Here is a 19138-nt window from a genome sequence, read left to right on the forward strand (position 1 = left end):
CCACTCATTACCTAAAACTAATAAATATGCAAATATGCAAGTTAACTAGAAATATAATTTTGTCACAGAATCAATGTATTGTGATCAAGGTTCAAGTAAAATCATAATTTATCAAAGCATAGTTAACTAATCTATCTAAAAAAGTCTAAAAAATTGCTGTTTCAACCACTTTAAATTCTCATTTACTTCAACTGAGATTCAGGGTTTGGTGAGAAATTTCTATTTAACATAGGTGACGTAGTTTGCAATAATGCTCATCTGCTCACCATTAACTTTTTACCTGTCGTCATGTGTGTGAGAAGTTACTCTATGTTATATCAGAGGTGTTTCTTTTTTTTTTTTCAATATTATTATATCACGTGAGTCATCGTATTTTTATGAAAATTGAGATATATATTGGTGATAAAAAAACGAACATTTGATCACATCATATAATGAAAAATACCGTATATGTGTTATGTGTATGCGGATTTTGAAGGTTGAATAAATTCATTGAAGTATAAAATTGTGCATTGAATTATCTAAGAAGGAGTGGGTCTCATGTGAGACCGTCTCACGGATCTTAATCTGTGAGACGGGTCAACCCTACCCATATTCACAATAAAAAGTAATACTCTTAGCATAAAAAATAATACTTTTTTATGGATGATCCAAATAAGAGATCCGTCTCACAAATATAACCCGTGAGACCGTCTCACACAAGTTTTTGCCTCTAAGAAAGGGATAATAAATACCATTATTACACGGATAAATATTTCCACCCACCATAAAATATAGGGGAAATAACTTTTTTTATCCATTACTTTTTCTTATTTTTGGTTTTAACGAGTTCATTAAATTTTAAATTTAAGTATTGGTTCATGACTTGATTTCAGCTCAATTTCGTTATAGTATTAACGAGATGTTGAAAAATGCTTACACGATATCGAAAATGATTTGATGTTGGAATTGATGACTTGTTGTCTCGTGTCATTTGAAGAAAAATAATCGAAAATTAAAATTTAATATACAAAATTAATTTTTAATAATTTAATGAAATAAAACCAAAAATGAACAAGTAGTGGACAAAAAAATTATTTTCCGTAAAATAAATTTGAAAATTTATAACTATTGGTAGTATATAGGAATATAGAAACTTGAGAGTGTATTATTTCAAATTAATTGTTACTAAAAATATATAAGAGATATAAAAAAACAAATAATCTATAGAATCATTTTATAAATTAGAAATATATAGGCTTAAAATTTGAATTTTTTTCTTGCGAATCTGTCTGCTTGGCTCGGATCATAAATAAAAAAGAAAAAAGAAAAAAAGAAAAACATGCTTCGCAAACTGGAAAACATGAAGTTAAAAAACCACTTTTGAAAGGAAAGATATAGCTGAAAGTGGAACTTAGCCGAAGCCTAAATATGATGGCTCGAAGAATTACTACGTCATTTGGTCTAGATAAGACTTTTTTGTGATGTGCCTAGCCTCTTCTTGTCCTTAATTAACATCTTTGAAAGCGGAAGCTTTCGGCCAAACGAATATTTCACAGATAGCCGTTAAGAAATTCCATTAATAACAGTCTGTTTTGATCAATTCGATGAATTTAATAGATCATTTTAGGAAACACTAATCAAATGATTATAGATCAAACCTACCGAATTTTTATTGACATAGAGAAATCATCAGAAGTAAGGCTTATACAACAGCCAAGAACTCAAAGAAACTATATATTTTTATAACAGAAAATCTTCATCTCCTCCCCAAATTAATCAAAACTCCGCTCTGTACGACAAACAAACTCACAAAAGGGGAACCAAAATCCTTGAACAAGAACTCAATCACAACAAACCGGACATAGTACAAGTCCATTTTCATTACAATCTTGACATCTACGAAAACCATATTCGTGCTCGTTTTCTTCGGTTTCTTCTTCATCGTCGTCGTCATACTCTCCTACATAATAGATTTTACAACTCCCGGAACACGTCTCACAGGGAACAAATCTAATATCTCCACATGCTTCACAAACATAACCATTCCCACCACCTCCTTTGCCATAATCTACAAACTCGCAATTTTCCATTAACTTTTCAAGCTTTCCTTCCTCGTTTAAACGTCGAATTTCATCGGCCCCGCCGATGTAACTCTCCCCCAAAAAGACTCTAGGCAAGCCAACACCATGACCAAACTCCCCTCTTAACAATTCCTTTAACTCGTCCTTGAATCTTGAATGCATTGACACATCCCTTTCATCAACTCTAACTCCTAATCCCTTAAAAATCATTCGAACATGACAACAATCCTCATGCGTCTTCCTCACCCCTCTAAGGCTTGTGAAATACACAACCAGCTTGCGTTTTCCACCGGGCACGCTGTTGTTCTTTACAACTGCCTTCTCATTCTTTTTGTCATCTGTTACATCCGAAGCACGATCCTGACCGGCCAAGGTCTGTTCCTTTCTACTATCCAATGACTTGAGATAAAATGGATTGGCCGGAGGGAGATCCTCCAGAGATTTTCTGAATTCAGCAATCACCTCAGGATCGAATTCAGATACTATAGACGTGTCATTGGAATTAGAATTAGAATTAGAATCATTATCAGCCAAGTCCAACCACGAGGGCTTGGGTGATTCAGTGCCATTTTCTTGCACTCTAGGAGTGGGTTGATCATCCATAGAACTAGACAAACCATGATTTCGAGGGAAGTTGAACGAAAAGCTGCGAAAATGATGAACCGGCCGAGGAGGACTATCGTCTTCAAGACCCTCCATCATCTCCCAAGCATTGATCATCTCTGGCTCTCCCGGAGGCGTTCTAACCGGTGTTTTAGGAATGAATTTCGGGATTTTTTCATTGATCATTTTAGACCAAGTCTTGGCCTCAATCATACTCATCGCAAATTCATCTTCAGCTGCCCTTTCTGAGCCAGTTTTTTCCCCATTTGGTCCATAGCTAATCAAGGCATTATCCGGTAAAACACTATGATTCTGTATCAAACAAGCCTGATCATTGTTTTCAACATTTACAACACGATTCTGAATCGAAGGATCGAGCTTCAAAGAACCCAACGTGGATGACTTGAGAGCCACCAGATGATAGCTATCTCCTGTTCCATTGGGTGGATGGTGAACGTGCATTGAATATGTCCTCCTCACCGGAATATAAGGCGCCTGGCAATTCTTGCAGACCTTTTCTTTCGAAGATCCACAACCCATTATCAGAAAAAGGAAAATTAACAAAAGATCAAAGCAATGCAAAAAAAAAAAAAAAACTTTAAAAATCGACAGCTTTATCCAAAGTTGCAAGCAAAAAGATTAGAGGATGAAGAAACATTCCCATAAGAACAACCTGGCTGTACGTAATATATTTGTTAAATATTCCAACAAGCCTTTTAAGGATTTATAAAAAAATCCGGGGAACAGAGATTTACGCGCCTGGAATCGAAAGATAAATTAAGAAGGAAACACTAATAAAATACTCAACACCTTAGACCCATTGAGGGAAAAGAAAATGGGTTGGCAATTCACTGCAAAAACACGGTATTGAATGACGTAATCATCATGGGAAAACAAAAACTCAGTCAGACCAAAGAAAAAAAAACAACTTTCAATCAAAGAAAGAACTCCAAAAATAGAAACTTTACAGCATAATGAACAAGAAGACTGAGGATCTTAGATTGACGATAAATTATAACAACGCTAATCAAATATATATTTTGAATCTTGAATCGAGCAGCAAAACAAAATAGGCAGTAATCAAAACAAGTAGCTGATGAAGAAGAGACTCTTTATCCAGCAAACTTGTTCCTTTTTTCACTTTCCTTCTGTTTCACTTTTTCATCGCTGTAGAAGAATAGGGAATGGGAATGTAAAGAAATGGGATTAACCCAAAAGACCCCATACAGCGATGAGTGCCATGATTGGGGTGCCGCACAAATTGGATTAGAAAGAAAGCTGTCGGGGTGGTGAATAATAATTTATTATTGATTTCTGTAGGTGTGAATCAGAGAAGAAAAGGAGAGTGGCACCAAGGAGCCGGCGATTGCGAGCGTCAGCGCGGAGAGAGTATTAAATTTTGTGGTTTTATTTCAAACTCGTTCTAGAAATCTCAAAGTCGCCCATGGTTCTTACTAATCTTAGTTTTATTTATTAAATTTTGACGCACACAACTTTGTCCCGATACGATGGTCATAACGAATCGAGTGTGAGTTGGCTTGGAAAATATTATTTAGTATATGAAATTACGGAATTTCGAGCCAAACTGAAAAATGTTGGAATTTTTGTTAAGAGTTCGTAAATTTTAATATTTTATTGATATCATATATTTCATATATTTTTAGTTTTTATTTTTGACCAATTGTTCGAATAGAGGAAAAAAATGTTCGAATTTTTTGAGTTTAAATCTTTCAACTTCGAATCAAACTTGAGTTTGTTAACATCTTTCCCTAAAAAAACAAAAATAAAGCATAAATACGTGCTGAATGGGTGGTATTTAAATAAAGAATAAGTATTTTCATATCAAAATGATAACAATAAATTAGTCTTTACGATTTTTAAAATTAACAAAAGATAACAATCTAAGTACCATATTTTAATCGTTCTCAGCAACAATCGTTAAAATTCAAAACTTTGTAACATAAGCAAGATAGAGTCACATTTTAATCGTTCTCAATAACAATCGTTAAAATTCAAAACTTTGTAACATAAGCAAGATCCAATCACAATGTGACTCGATCATTTCTAACATGATAATCATTTCTTTCCAACATAAACTATTTCAAGATCTGTGCATCTGACCAAACATAACGTGGTTCTTCTTTTTTATTTTGATTGAATATCATCTTATGTATACCGATTTAGCCTTGAGGCCCACCAAACAAACTTGGTAATAAAAAAACAATTATGCATTCAATTGCATTTATTGAACAGGACCCATTGGGCCATTTCTAGTGGGAACAAACTAGTCCTATTTGATAATCCAGGGCCCAGTTTATTGATCTTAATATGATAATCCTGCCCCAATCAATTACAATTTACAATAGTTGGAGTTACACCAGATGATTATACTTCTTGACAAAGTGTATGCTTAATCCACATTCTAGGAACTTGAGTTTATGCTATGTCTGAAATAAAAATCTCATATGTTTTAATGGAATATGTTTAACTGATCATTTGGTGAGTGTAGGACCAAGCGCTTGTCGTTTTACCAAAAACTATAGCTAGTGGTAATTGTGAAACTCAAATATTTTAAACCGCACAACAGCTCAAGCACAACGGTTCGATCGCTCTACCAAGCATGGACAATTATTGCACCCAACAATCTCCCTCCCAATAATTGCACTCCTTGCAATCGATGTGAATCGAACCCGTGACCTTGGCTATGATACCAAGCGTTTACCACTTTACCAAAAGCTGTAGATGGTGGTAATGATGCAACTCAAATCTTTTAAACCGCACGCAGCTCAAGCACCACAGTTCGATCGCTCTACCAAGTAGGGATAATTATTGCACCCAACAGTAACCTATGTATATTTTTATTTTGAACATGTTATACTACAACATATGGGGAGCGTCATTCCAGGTATAGCATAAACTGACTGTTTTCGTTTACACAAAATGCATGCCACCACTTACATGAATTAGAGGATCATATTCTATTTTAGCTCATTTTTAACCAAATTTGATGCTATTCTAAGTTGGCATAACAAGTATTTAATCAATAAAGAACATGAACTAGAATTCGAAATGGTTGTGGAAACACTGAAACACACACACACACCTACTCAAAATAATGGCATTCGAGTTCGCAAATGTTCGCATGAAACGATGTCTTTCAAATTAATGATATGAAGGCATCTTTTGTACAAAAGAATTAGACATTATTTAGATTAAACAAATTTGTTTCATTTAATGTTTGACTCACGTTCTACAAATATAACAGTAAACATTATGTTAATATTGATTTATCATCCGTCATATTATTCCACGAGCCAAAGTGCTGAAAGACATTTATCTTCACAGATGATCGGATTTCAGTATTATCTAGGCTCGAGCCCTGGAAGGCTGTTCATGATCTGTGCGATCGGCCACCAAAATTGAGGTTTGCATCAAAAATTCGATTTCGATCTCCGGGACGAAGAAACTCATAAAAAAAAACGTTAAGATTTAGCTGAGTTTTGTCTCACTCGATTTGAAATCGGGATTCCTCAACTGTCCTAATTTGCTTGGTTCTCATAGAAAAAGATTAAGGGCGATACAGTTTGATATTTAAAAAGTAATTAGGTGTGATCATTTGGACTTCCAAATTCAATAGCATTCAATTCAAATAAAAAATATAATTGATTTTATCTTTTAATCTTTAATTGCATTACACTTTCCAAATAAAATGCTAGTTTCAACTATTATCGCACTTTGTTTTTTTTGTTTTTTAATATTATTTCCCTTTTCGAAGTTACATATTTTTCTTTAGTCAAAATTATAACTTTCAACATCTCTGTTTGTTGTCAAAAAAAGGTTTTTTAGTAATATATTTTTCGCTTTTTGGTAATTTTTATCATTTTTTATTGAGTAGGTCTCTTGTGAGACGGCATCATTAATCTTTATGTGTGAGACTGGTCAATTCTATCGATATTCACAATAAAAAGTAATACTCTTATCATAAAAAGTAATACTTTTTCATGGATGAACCAAATAAGAGATACGTTTAACAAAATACAACATGTGAGACCGTCTCATACAAAGTTTTGTCTTTTTTATTAGGAAAGTTGATGTTGTGGTTAATATTGAATCCACATGAGAAAAAGATCAAAGTCATAATAGAAAAAAAATATCAGCTAAAACTGGAATTTTAAAATAAATGATCAAAATATCGAAAATGTAAACATACAAAATCAAAACTACATTTTTTTCTCCCTAATCTTTCCATACATTTTAATTCACATTTCTTCATTTGTGTATAGAAAGTGAAAATACCATATAGAATGGTGTATATAAAAACTATGGTCAAAATAATACTCGAAAAGAGTATATATGTTGACAAACGCAAATCTGTTCCAATTCTACGAGTGAGAAATTTAATCCTTAGACAATACTGATTAGATTCTTTGAATGAAGCCAACTTTTCTAAATGAAAATGTAACAAAAAATAGGATAAATCGATTTAAACCAAAGTTTGAGAAACATTAACATAATAATAATAATTCATGTGATAGAGACATGGATGGTTAACATTAAGTCAGTCTACATTCCTTTATTCCCAGTTTAGCTCCGTTAGGCCTCACCCAATTTTCTTAGGGTTTTCTTTCTTGAGGAATGATATTTCTGTGTCGTTGAATCTGTCCTAAAACTTGGATTTTACAATTTTCTGTCTTTTGCCGAACAATGCCTTCGGCTACAAGGTTTTTTGTTCTAACAAATTATTAACGCGCAAGCGAAAATTATATTTTTTGGTTCCGCAACTTATACATTTTTTTTTTATTATTTTTGATCTATTATCGGTCAATTCACTGATTTAATCCACAAAACACTTTTTTTTTCAATTTTAGTCAGAGCTTCGAAGTGATAATGGACACATCAACAAATTTAATTAGCACTCTTAAGAAAAATGACTATAATCGAAAAAAAATACAAATTAGTAGACTAGGACCGTAAATTGACCGATAATATTGTTAAAAATGCAAAACATATAAATTACGTTTCTTCCAATTGATACAAAGAAGATCAGAAAAATAATCTAACATAATACATACAGAAATATAATAGAGTAAAATATGGAGCTTAAAATGTCTAATAAAATTATGAGTAGGTCTTTTGTGAGATAGTTTCACGAATCTTTATCTGTGAAACGGGTCAACCCTACCGATATTCACAATAAAAAGTAATACTCTTAGCATAAAAAGTAATACTTTTTAATAAATGACCCAAATAAGATATCTCTTTTACAAAATACGATCCGTGAGATCGTCTCACGTAAGTTTTTACCCAAAATTATTTACCCAAACACACACACACAACATGTTTTTAATTGAGAATCCAAAATCCATATATAAATATATATATATATATATATATATATATATATATATATATATATATATATATATATATATATATTTAAATACATCGATCCAAATGCAACATGATCGGATAAAAAAACGAGAAAGAAAAGGAAAAGTAAACTTACAAAAACTCATACACCAAGAATAAAAGAGACCAGGCACTCCCTTATAAATTTGCAACCATGATTTCACATTATATGTACTATTTAGTGTTAAAATAAGGGCATAATCCGAAATCACATGCAACAGTATCTTTGATAATGACGTTTTAATTATAATAATGAAAACAATTAAAATATTATTATTATGATAATTATAATTTCATTATGCAAGTAAACATATTTTGAGAATTATATTATTAACAGTTCACGTTTCTCTCTCTCCCCCTTTGTATCAACAGATATTATCGCTGGCTACCCATGTTCCCACTTCAAAATCTCTCCTTATAAACTAAGAAAGTTTTGATTCTCAAATTATATATTCAACTTTCACACACGAACACGCACAAAAGGTGTGATTTTCTTGGTTTTGATCCATGTTTGGGAACCATGAAGATAGCCTTTTGGCCTCATCGTCATCTTTTGCTCCTCAAGATCACTATCATGGTACTTGCTTTGTGGCGATTTTTTGGTGAACTGAAACCCAAATTCCATTGCTAAATCTTGTCAAAAAATTTTGTAGGTGTTGCACAGTACATGATGAGGACATCCATCTCATATCCTGGGACGGATCGGGCCGAGGAATTGCAGCCGGAGGATGACATGTCGGACGACGAATCGCTGTCGCTTGGAGAAATGAAGAAGAGGAGGCTGAGCCTGGACCAGGTGAAGGCCCTGGAGAAGAGCTTCGAGTCGAGAAACAAACTGGAGCCCGAAAGGAAAATGCAGCTCGCTCGGGCGCTGGGGCTGAAGCCCAGGCAGATCGCAATATGGTTTCAAAACAGGAGGGCCCGATTGAAAACTAAGCAACTGGAGAAGGATTACAATGTCTTGAAGAAACAGTTTGAGTCCATTAAAGCAGAGAATAATGACCTTAAATCCCAGAACAAGAAACTTCAGGCTCAGGTTTGGTTCATATTGCAAATGCATTACATCATGTTTGGCCTTTACATGATCATATGTTCTAAGTTTTTCGAAAGCATGAAAAATATTAGAATTATGTGTGTGTTTTTGTCTAAATTTTTTAATTTTGCTGCTGTTGGGGTTACATTTTTTATTGATTAATGCATAATGGTTGGACTATATATTTGCAGTTGTTGGCTCTCAAAAATGGAGACTCGATGGGGTCGGGTCTGGGGAACCTCAACAAAGACAACGAAAAATCTTGGGGCCATGGAAGTGAGAACAGTTTTGATCATGTTAACCTCAATATGACACCAAATGACAGCACATTATATCCTTGTACAGGCAACCGAAATGCTGTCGTTTTGGCTTCATCGAATGTTGTACCTCCTTCTGGCAGCTTGGCACAAGTACTACTCCATAGCATATCAAGGCAAGATCATCATCCTCATCATATCCCGGACCGGCCGCAACTCCGAACGAAGGTTTTTGCAATGTTTTTGGTAGCATTGACGAAAACCCGGAATTTTGGCATTGGCCTGAACAACAAAATTTACCACATTAATCGAACTCAGAATCGGAAAGTTGCCTGTTCATGGACTATACACCAAAATGTTATATATGCAGCTTTTTTGTTTTTTTTTATACAGAAGCAATCAATAACTGATTATACGGTTTTAATTTCTATTTCTCGATATATATGGGTTTTTTTTTTTTAAAAAAAAGAGATTTGGTATATATGTTTTTGGAATACTTAATTTGCAATATAAGATTACAAAAATGATTGTGGTATCATATGATGATCATTAATTATTCGTTTCTTAGTAAGGATCCATGTTACTTGCTAATAGACAAATGCGTCCGCCGTTGATTTCTGGCGGTCTACTCTGGCATGGGCCATAGAAAAACATGTTCTCTTCCTTGCATTCTTGTACTACCCAATTGTCCAATCGCATCACTTCTTTCATAATTTTTTTTTTAAATCAAGTTATAACTAGAGGAATCATAAACATATTTTAGGTTAAATGATCAAACATAGTGAAACAATTGTTTAAATAGTACAACCAGTCAGGCTTAGGAACACAAGAGCATTCACATATCATCACATTAAGCAAGATAGAAGCCTAGCCTAGACCCACAAGTGTGGGAGAAAATGTGATAAAAATCATATTTTCCTCCACAATTCATTTCTCGATGATAAACTCTTCTATTTCGATCCCAGTATGCCGAGCACCTCCCTGTACTCTCACCAAAATTTCGTCGCCTACTTCGAGTGAGGTCACAGGGAATGAAGTACACTGATGCCCCTCTGCCGCAACAACAATGATCATGCAATTGAATACAAATTGCATTGAAGAATGTAGTGTTGAAATGAGATTTACCTTCAGGGGAGGCGACTAAAGCAACCGTTTCGGCGTTTTGTAGAAGAATGCTGTAAGTCTGGTTATCCTGATCTCCCTGCATATACCACCCCAAGATGTCTGTTAGCCAATACTCAATAGAAAACCTTTTCAAATTCACGTATGACCCAACATGTGTTTCTAAACCAAAAGTTATAACCTGTGGGATACTTAAAACTAAATGTTTTTGTGTAAAAAAAAACTCGATTTTCTTATAACATAGACGGGAACAAACATTAAGTTCCAATGGTTATGTAAAATCAGTGATCACGCAGAATAGTGCAGGCAATTATTGCTCCAATTTGCATAATCACAATTTATGAGAGTAGGACATGCAAATTTGGCTCTTGTACTAATGTAAATCCAGGTGTTTGCTTCTAGCAAAAAACTATGGCTTAAGGTAAAAGAGCAACTAAGATATTTTAAACTATATAAAATTCCAAAACCATGTATTATTCATTTTGTCACGTTGAAAATAACATGGGACACTAAAGGCGGTAATAACCCCCAATGAACTAGATTAGAGACAATGTCCCTACAACTCAAGATCAACGTGGCATATACAGACCTTGGCCTCGATAAGGATTAATTGTCTAGTTTCAATCTTTACACGGCCAACAATTGCTGTTCGCTGCATCCCCGATTGGTCAACAATAATAACCTCTTTTCCCGATTTTAACTCGGACAGGTAGCTAGTCTTCCCCCCTGGGACAGCAACATATGCATGTACCGGACCCTGTACCATTCAAAATTTGAATATAGTTGATTGTTCTTTGATAGAAAGCATAGAGTGCACTAGCCAAGTGTGGATTATGTAAGTCAAAAAAATTTCTGAATTCACTACTACTCACGGCATTGACTCGGAAAGGTCTGCTGGAAATGTAATTTGACTCTAAGCATTCTGAATGAACAAGGAAAAGCCCTCTCGCAAATGATCCGACCTTAAGCACAGAATAAAAATGATTAACGTTTGTGATTCACGAGAAATATCTAAAATAGGAATTTGAAATCAAGGCACAGAAGTAAGTGTAAGTGAAACCAGAAGGCCTTCACCAGGTTTCATAATACTGCAGAGATCTACGCAGACACGGTCGCCCATCCCAGCCATTTGAACCTTAGTTACCCTGGCTTTGGTTAATCCCAAAAGGCTACCTTCCTCGTCTCTTCTATCAAGATAGTCCTGATAATATGCACATCATAAGGTCAACAGCTTTATACAGTGAGCATTAGTAATATCATGTATAAGTTTATTACCTTCAGCTGAAAGATGGATTCAACATCCTCGGTTTTCAAAACTACACCACACAAACCATGCTCCAGTGCCTACTAGTATAGATATATTAATCGAAAAATTTGTAGAGTCGGGACTAAGTAACACAATGGTTCAGAATACGATGCTACCTCAAAGAAAATTTGAGCTTCAGAATATGAGTTTGAGATGGCAAAGACCGTTTTTCTAGTGCCTTGAATCATGGCAACAATATTTTCTGCAGGTATCACCTAGTAGACATATGTAAGTGAGACCAAAAGAGCAAAGAAAAACAAAGAAAAACTAAACTCAGCACCGCAGTTTAACAAACATTGCCCATTCTGAGCCTGTGGTACAGTTTTGGACAGCCCTACAATTACAGCAGAGGCTGGTCGTGTAGACCAAGATGAGATTACTGCTACGCTTAAAAATTACAAGGAAAGCTGGTGAAAAGATGCATAACAACGAAATATACATAGAATATATTAGATATTACCACATTTAACAAGCAAGAAAATATTATCAATCTTCATAGTTTGCCAACACTACCATACTGAGGGAACGATGTTTTAATTTGCATGTAAATACTGGAGATACAACAAGTAGAATTAAGATAGCCGCGGCCCGTCAGGGACAAAAATAGCTATCTACTTCGGCTGGCTGAGATTGACTAGCTTACTTGCCAATTCAGGAGACTAATAACGACATTTTCGGATTCTTCATTCCATGATTGCAGCTTCTCCAGTTCACGGGCCGAAGAGATCTCAAAATAATTAGCAACTTTCTTGCGCTCACCATCAAAGAGAATACCATCTTCAACGAAAAGAGGACAAATTACTGCAATAGCTGCAACAATGTTATAAATGGATTTATCATAATAATTACCTTCAATGTTCAACACTTTTTATAATTGACAAGAATATCATAATATTTACAAATTCGACTAATTCATTTCAATAAAACTTAGCGTATGCTCACAGGACCACTCAGCGGCGATATTGTCAAGAATATCATAATATTTACACATTCGACTAATTCATTTCAACAAAACTTAAAACAAGGACAGCTTATGCTCACAGGACCACTCAGCGGCGAGTTCCCGGCGGTGAGAATGAAAGATGAAAGTATTCCAACCCCTCTCTACGGCGGCGGTCATGACTTCTTTCTTCTCCGTCCATATCCATACTTGCTTCTTTCCCGAATAACCAGTACTCATTGCTTTGGCAGAGACAAAGTGATTCAGCAATCGGGTCTTATTTCTCTTGCGGTGAAGTGAATCATCGATCAATCTGCAACCTCCCACCCATTTGCCTACGGATGTTATGCAATTATAATAAACAGAAAAAGAATTTCGTTTACTCCAACATTGAATTCTCCGAAGAATTGCAATTTCGAACAAAGAAGGGTGAAAAAAGATTTAACCTTTGACAGGGATTTGGAGGAGAGCAGCTGAATTCAACAGCGCAGCCATTTCAGTGTCCCATCTCAGCTGACGGAAGCTGGTGCTTTTTTTTTATATTAAAATTAAAATAAATTAGGAAATGCAAAAATATAATTAATTTTTACTATTTAAATTAAAACACCTACTAATATGTGATAATAATGCGAAATAAATTAATAATACTAATAGTAATAATGTTTAAAATGTTAAAAGTAAGATAATAATTATAATTATCAAAATTAATGATGAACAAAAATAAAGCCGGAATCAGTCCAAATGTTAAAATCATATAAACTGAATTGAGTTCAATTCGATTATTTTGGTCTATATCCAAATTAACCAAACTTTCGAGGAAAAAATTTAAAAATTCAGATTTTTATTTAATAATCTAATAAAACCGAATAAATAAAAAAAATTGAAGCTTATTAAAGGAAGGATTTATTCAGTTTAGCCGATTTTTATATATAAACAAACGAAACTAAATCAAATAAACCGATTTTGCAGTCTTTTTTAAAAGCAAAAAGCGAATTTCTAAATTTACCAAATTAAATTTTTTTAATTTAGTCGCTTCAGTCAAATATTTCCGATTAACCAAAGTTTTGCTCCCCACATTTTGTATTAATATTTGTTTATTATTTGCAAGAGTACTTAAAAGGAGCTTTTGCTCCATATGTTTTGCACCGACTCAGGTAACCTTTCCCTGACTGAGGAGAAGAGAAGACATCAAAACCTCATGTGATTCTGCTTTTGGTCTTGTTTCTTGAGTGAGAGTTGAAGAAGTACCCGATCCGGGCTTCAACCATCGGATGTACGTCCTCAAGTCGTCGAAATTCGTGACTGCGTCGGCCACGAGCTGCTTCTTCTTTGGTACTAGTTATTCTGCACACGCGTTGCGTGTGTACAATCTTTTTTATCATTATCGATAGACTAAAGTGAAAATTGACAAATTATGGAGGGACTAAATTGATATTTGAATGATTGAAATAAAAATAAAAGTGTGTTGAAATAAAAAAAAAACAAAAAAATAAAAGTGTAATATTACTATAACTGTAAGGGTAATATTGGAAAAAAAAGATGACAGTTTTTATAAGATGCTCAGTCTTAATAAATAGTATAGATATGTAGATTGAATCAACTAAGTCTCATTCTTCACACCACGAAACGGTGGTAATTTGAGCATTTACATATTTCCTTGATAGTAAGAAGAATTCACTGAGAAAAAAAAAAGCAAGATCACTCACCTAGATAAACACTCCATCCATTGCGAAATTCAGCCACCAGACCATGAAACAAAACCACAAAATTCAAATATATTGACAAAAACTCGGGATTTTTGCAAGAAAATAAGAGAGAAATTGATAGCAAAAGAGCCGGGTTTAATCACCTTGTTTCCCTTCTTTTGCGTGACGTTCCAGGAGAGCTTATCCCACTTCGTATCTTCCTGTCCATCTGTGCCTGCTGACCCCTCGAAATCTTGAACTTCTCTTCGTACTTGGCGCGGAAACTGAATCGAGCTGCTGCGTCTGTGTTTCTCTTTTTCTCCGCTTTCCAGGCGTTGCTTCAAGAGTACTCTCGCCGCCATTGGAATGATCCAGTACTGTAATTTGTGCTTCCCCTGGAAACTGATCTTTCATTTTTTGCCATTGCCATTTCAAGGGTTGACAATTTTTAGACCGATCATTTTTCATATTATGATAATTTTAATTTAATGGAATTGTTTTTTCAATATTTATTCCTTTTATAAATGTTATTAAATCCACCCAGTCCCAAAAATATGAACATTAAACCAAATGCATGTACATGATTTATATATTCTTCTTTCGTTCTTGTCTCGGCCTCGCCTGCCATATTCTTACAATTTTAACAAGGTATCCCAAGCTTGCAGTTCATCCAACCGGCAAATCTCGTCATCTCAGCCACGTGAGTTGCCGGAGCAGCTGATATCTTATCGTATACCTCCGGGTGCTTGCTCGTCCAGATTGGATCTCCAGACTGAACAAAGAATGCACCTCGCAAGAACATGTCGCCTTCAGATCTCCATGTCCACTGTTTCCATACTGATTCTGGTGAGTACTCCCTCTTCGTCACCTGCATTTTTTCCCCAAAATTGATCGTTTAAGTTGGCATCATTGTCATTTTAGTCTTATAATTATTCCCGTTTAACTTTTAGTATATTAGCTTTGCTCGTTTCGCAATTAGACTTCATATCAATGAAAAACGGACTAAAATCACAAAAACATCAAAGTTATTGAGCTCAAACGGAACTGTAACTAAACAGATGGCGTAAATAACAATGAGTTGAATTTACATGACCAATTAACGAAAAAATAGGTTCTGTTACATACCTCCTTGGCGAAAGGGTTTTCCGGGGGCGCGATGTATCGGTTTCCCTGGCTAATGATGGTGGGGTGTTGGCTGCCACCGATGGCATACATATTCCAATGAGTGTAGTCGTTGTTCACAACGTGGATGTAACCCCATCGGCACCGAGGCATTCTTTGCACCATTCTCTTCCCGAAATGGTTGAAAGCAACAGTTATTTGCATTTTCTGGTCTTGAGAATAGCTATCGCTCGCCCCAAAAAGCATTGCCTGTACGCGTAGTTCTATATTTTTAACACATTTGTGCTATAAATTGATATGACTTGATATAAATAACCAAAGTTTTAATCCAATATTTGTTGATCTGTACCTCGTTGTGGTCAGTGAAGTGGCTGTTGGAGATGGTGACACCGGTCGAGCCCTGGATGGCATCGATGAGTCCGTCATAACAGTTTGTCATGGATACATGATCTATCCAGATATCCTGCGATCCGAATATCGAAATACCGTCCCCATCGCTCATAGTTCTCAATCCAAAATGGTCGACAGAGTCCCTGATCAGGCCACCAGTCCCACGCACAATGTTTGAGATCCTCAGCCCATGTATGATCACATTTTTCACATACTGAATTGTGATCCCCGCGCCATTGGCAACATGGACCCTCGCGCCACGTGCATCAATGGTCTTGTCACTCTGCATGATCAACTCTTGTGTCAGCCTAATGACCATGTCGCGCTCGAATATGATCCATAATGGTTCCTTTTGGATCACTGCGTGGCGCAGGGTTCCTTTTTTCGGGTCCAAAATGTTGTTGTCTGAGGGGTCGGTCACCACATAGATTTTGCCATTCTTTCCACCCTTGGCCTTGTAGCCGAAGCCCAGCGCACAATCCGCTAGCCTGAACCGGTTGCTGGCCCAGTTGGGCTGGCATCTCCAGCACCTGTCAATAGGATTGGTGGCCTTGCATGGACCATTGTACCGCCTCCTTCCTCTTAGCTGCCTTCTTGTGCTATTCAAGCTCAAATGGTCATCCCCTATTTCCTTTAAGGTCCTGGTAAACAATATATATATATATATATATATATATATATATATATATATATATATATATATATATATATATATATATATATATATATATATATATATATATATATATATATATATATATATATATATCACAAATATTTCACACATAATAATCAAGAAGATTTGAACTGCGAAGAAAGAAAAAAAAAATCCTTGTTATTTATTACCTGTGGACATGCATGTTCAAGTGATTAACAATTTTCTCGGGTCGTTCCTCGTAGGACTCGAGGGTCCGGTTCCATGCCTCATCAGCTCGTCTCCTCCACACTTCGTCAAATTCTGCATAATGAGCTCCGAGGCTCGGAAGAATCGAAGCAAAAGCAATAAACAAGACGATCAAAGGGTTGCATTTAGTTCCATGCATCTTGGTATGCCTACTTTCTTTATTTTTTCTTGAATTTTTTGAAATGGTAATGGTCTAGGATCGAACCCTCTAGCTCTTCGGGTTCATACCCTTTATTTTAGTCGACCAGAACGATTAAAAATTGTGTCAAGAAATGAATATATATTTTAAATATGGTTTACATATTTGTTTAAATACAGTATTCAATGGCAATGGAAGCCACCTCGGCGAATATTTAGGGGAACCAATTGGTTCCGTTGGTTCTCACGTCGTATCGCCAACTATATCCAATTTTATGGCCTTTTTTGTGGTAAAATAATATTCTACTAGTCAACAATATTAACTCAACTAATATTAGATGATATATAATGTGTCCTAGCTGAAAACTATGATCATTTTCGTTCAAATTTTGTTTCATCCAAGAATAAATATTAATTCTTATTTACACTTTAGCCTATGAAGTCATATTTATAATAAAAATATTCACTAACGGCTTTAAAATTTATTTAAGATGATAGATGTGTTGAAAAGATCTTATAAGTAGTCAACATAACATGTTTGGCCGCTTGGAAACTGTTTTAAAAAACGTTTGGGTACTCTCCAACTTATTTAAAAAGTCTTTTTTTTAGTAACTTTAAAAGCCTGTATAATATATTATATGCAAATTAATTTCAAAATTATATTAGTGATAATATTATTAATAATAATATATTTGTAGTAATTATTATAATAAATATGACTAATATTTATAGTGATGTGTAACGAGTAAAGGGGAGATTCTCTTTTTTCTTTTTCTTTTTTTTTTATTTGAGGGAAATAATATATCATTAATTATAGCGAATGAATTATTTGTGATCACTAAAAATGACATTTCTTGAGGAACATACACCTCACTTGCATTATCTTATTGCCGAATATATTACATGTAGCACACACCCACGAGCGCCACGTGTCCTTAAGCCCTCTAAAACCAACGACAACCGCTGCACATCAACGGCCAGAAAGACTTGCCCACGGAAAAATAAACACCAAATGTACATATTAGGTCGAAGAACCGTGGGCAAGGAACCGGGGATGTACTCTGATATCGGCAAAAGAGCTCGAGGTTCTTTGTTTCGATTATTGTTAAGTGTTTCTTGTTATTTTTGTAGTGTGAATTAGCTTTGATTTTTTTTTTTTTTTGTGTGTGGAATTAGATTTTCTGAACAAGGATTACTCGAGCGACCAGAAGTACACGATCAGCTCCTATTCTCCTACTGGAGTTGTAAGTATTTTAATTTGTGAACATTTGTAGTGTTATTTAACGGATTTGGATTCGTTTTTACGGGTCTCGTGATTCTATTTTATTGGGAAATAGTTATTGCAGTAATGTATTTATGTGCATGTTGTTTTAGCTATATTTGGATTTCGAAATATTGATCGATCGATATCATTTTCCTATTTTTTTTAGTGCGTTTGTAGTTTATCTTTTGTGGTGCGGAGGGTGCATGATAACTGTTCACTCTTCGTTGTTTTATTTTCTGTGAGTTTTAAAGCAAGTTCTTTCTGTTGACAGACATTTTTATTGGTTTTTACGATTTTGTTTGTGTACATAAAACGTTTCTGAGGTCTAGAGTTGAATGGTTGTTGAGTATGAACGGCCCTACTAGGTTGTTGATTTCGTGGAAGTCATGTTTGTGAAGCTATTGTTTCTTTTTTGTGTGTTGAATCTCTGTCTTTTATTTAAATTAAAAAATAAGAGTTTTACATTCTAAACTAATTTGACTTGATATAATAATAAGATTTATTCATATACTTGATTGACCTAATCTATTAATCTTGATATTTATCCACTATAATTTGTTTTTGGTATTTATCTCTAAGATATAACATCTTATATTTGAATAGAGTCTTATTTCTAATAAACTCATGTTTCCATGTTTGTAGCATTCCATCCTTCATTCTCCTTTCAGGGCCAATCCGAAAGAGAATCAAGCATTTCTTGATCGTGAATATCTGAATTGGTTGTTCGCTGTTCAATAATTAGGTCAAGAGATTTCGTGTGAAGATTTTGTGTGATTGATTCACAAATTTGTCGTGTTGCTGATTGATGTTGAATACATGTTCATTCACACAGGATACATCTTGGCTATAATAAGCTCGATCATCTCATGATATAAACATCTTTGCATCTCTGCTCAAATAAT

The 19138-nt window shown here is 34.8% G+C and overlaps 3 protein-coding genes and 1 pseudogene across 7 annotated transcripts; 1 reads left to right on the forward strand and 3 right to left on the reverse strand.

The window, feature by feature from the left end:
* Positions 1-1703: 1703 nt before the first annotated feature.
* On the reverse strand, positions 1704-4102 carry LOC140806286 (uncharacterized protein At3g28850). Its single transcript, XM_073162850.1, has one exon. The coding sequence runs from the start codon at positions 3204-3206 to the stop codon at positions 1824-1826; it is 1383 nt and encodes a 460-aa protein (XP_073018951.1). The 5' UTR covers positions 3207-4102; the 3' UTR covers positions 1704-1823.
* Positions 4103-8426: 4324 nt separating this feature from the next.
* On the forward strand, positions 8427-9816 carry LOC140806288 (homeobox-leucine zipper protein HAT7-like; annotated as a pseudogene).
* Positions 9817-10109: 293 nt separating this feature from the next.
* Positions 10110-13293, reverse strand: LOC140806287 (uncharacterized). 5 transcript variants are annotated; one of them, XM_073162852.1, is made up of 10 exons: positions 13180-13293; positions 12835-13068; positions 12437-12594; positions 11910-12008; positions 11763-11831; positions 11548-11688; positions 11360-11449; positions 11077-11244; positions 10491-10566; positions 10110-10417 (listed from the first exon to the last, which is right to left on the reverse strand). In XM_073162852.1, the coding sequence occupies exons 1-10, from the start codon at positions 13226-13228 to the stop codon at positions 10293-10295; spliced, it is 1209 nt and encodes a 402-aa protein (XP_073018953.1). In that variant the 5' UTR covers positions 13229-13293; the 3' UTR covers positions 10110-10292. The 5 variants fall into 5 exon arrangements, with proteins under 5 accessions (XP_073018953.1, XP_073018952.1, XP_073018954.1 ...); XM_073162851.1 differs by having other exon boundaries at positions 12437-12603; XM_073162853.1 differs by having other exon boundaries at positions 12437-12603; positions 12835-13046; positions 13180-13261.
* Positions 13294-14903: 1610 nt separating this feature from the next.
* On the reverse strand, positions 14904-17098 carry LOC140806289 (probable pectate lyase P59). The gene is made up of 4 exons (XM_073162857.1): positions 16777-17098; positions 15890-16571; positions 15544-15789; positions 14904-15286 (listed from the first exon to the last, which is right to left on the reverse strand). Exons 1-4 carry the CDS (start codon positions 16971-16973, stop codon positions 15059-15061), a joined length of 1353 nt encoding a protein of 450 aa, XP_073018958.1. The 5' UTR covers positions 16974-17098; the 3' UTR covers positions 14904-15058.
* Positions 17099-19138: the final 2040 nt, after the last annotated feature.

Source organism: Primulina eburnea, chromosome 11, assembly GCF_022965805.1.
Source record: "Primulina eburnea isolate SZY01 chromosome 11, ASM2296580v1, whole genome shotgun sequence".
NCBI lineage: Eukaryota > Viridiplantae > Streptophyta > Magnoliopsida > Lamiales > Gesneriaceae > Primulina > Primulina eburnea.

Excerpts from the sequence above, each read along its gene's own strand:
- LOC140806286 (XM_073162850.1), bottom strand. The coding sequence starts at position 3,206 with ATGGGTTGTGGATCTTCGAAAGAAAAGGTCTGCAAGAATTGCCAGGCG.
- LOC140806287 (XM_073162851.1), bottom strand. The coding sequence starts at position 13,228 with ATGGCTGCGCTGTTGAATTCAGCTGCTCTCCTCCAAATCCCTGTCAAA. Across the intron at positions 12,009-12,436 it reads TTAGTCTCCTGAATTGGCAA|GTGATACCTGCAGAAAATAT; the intron begins GTAAGCTAGTCA and ends TATGTCTACTAG. Across the intron at positions 11,689-11,762 it reads AATCCATCTTTCAGCTGAAG|GACTATCTTGATAGAAGAGA; the intron begins GTAATAAACTTA and ends GCATATTATCAG.
- LOC140806289 (XM_073162857.1), bottom strand. The coding sequence starts at position 16,973 with ATGCATGGAACTAAATGCAACCCTTTGATCGTCTTGTTTATTGCTTTT. Across the intron at positions 16,572-16,776 it reads TTGAACATGCATGTCCACAG|GACCTTAAAGGAAATAGGGG; the intron begins GTAATAAATAAC and ends ATTGTTTACCAG. Across the intron at positions 15,287-15,543 it reads AAAACCCTTTCGCCAAGGAG|GTGACGAAGAGGGAGTACTC; the intron begins GTATGTAACAGA and ends GAAAAAATGCAG.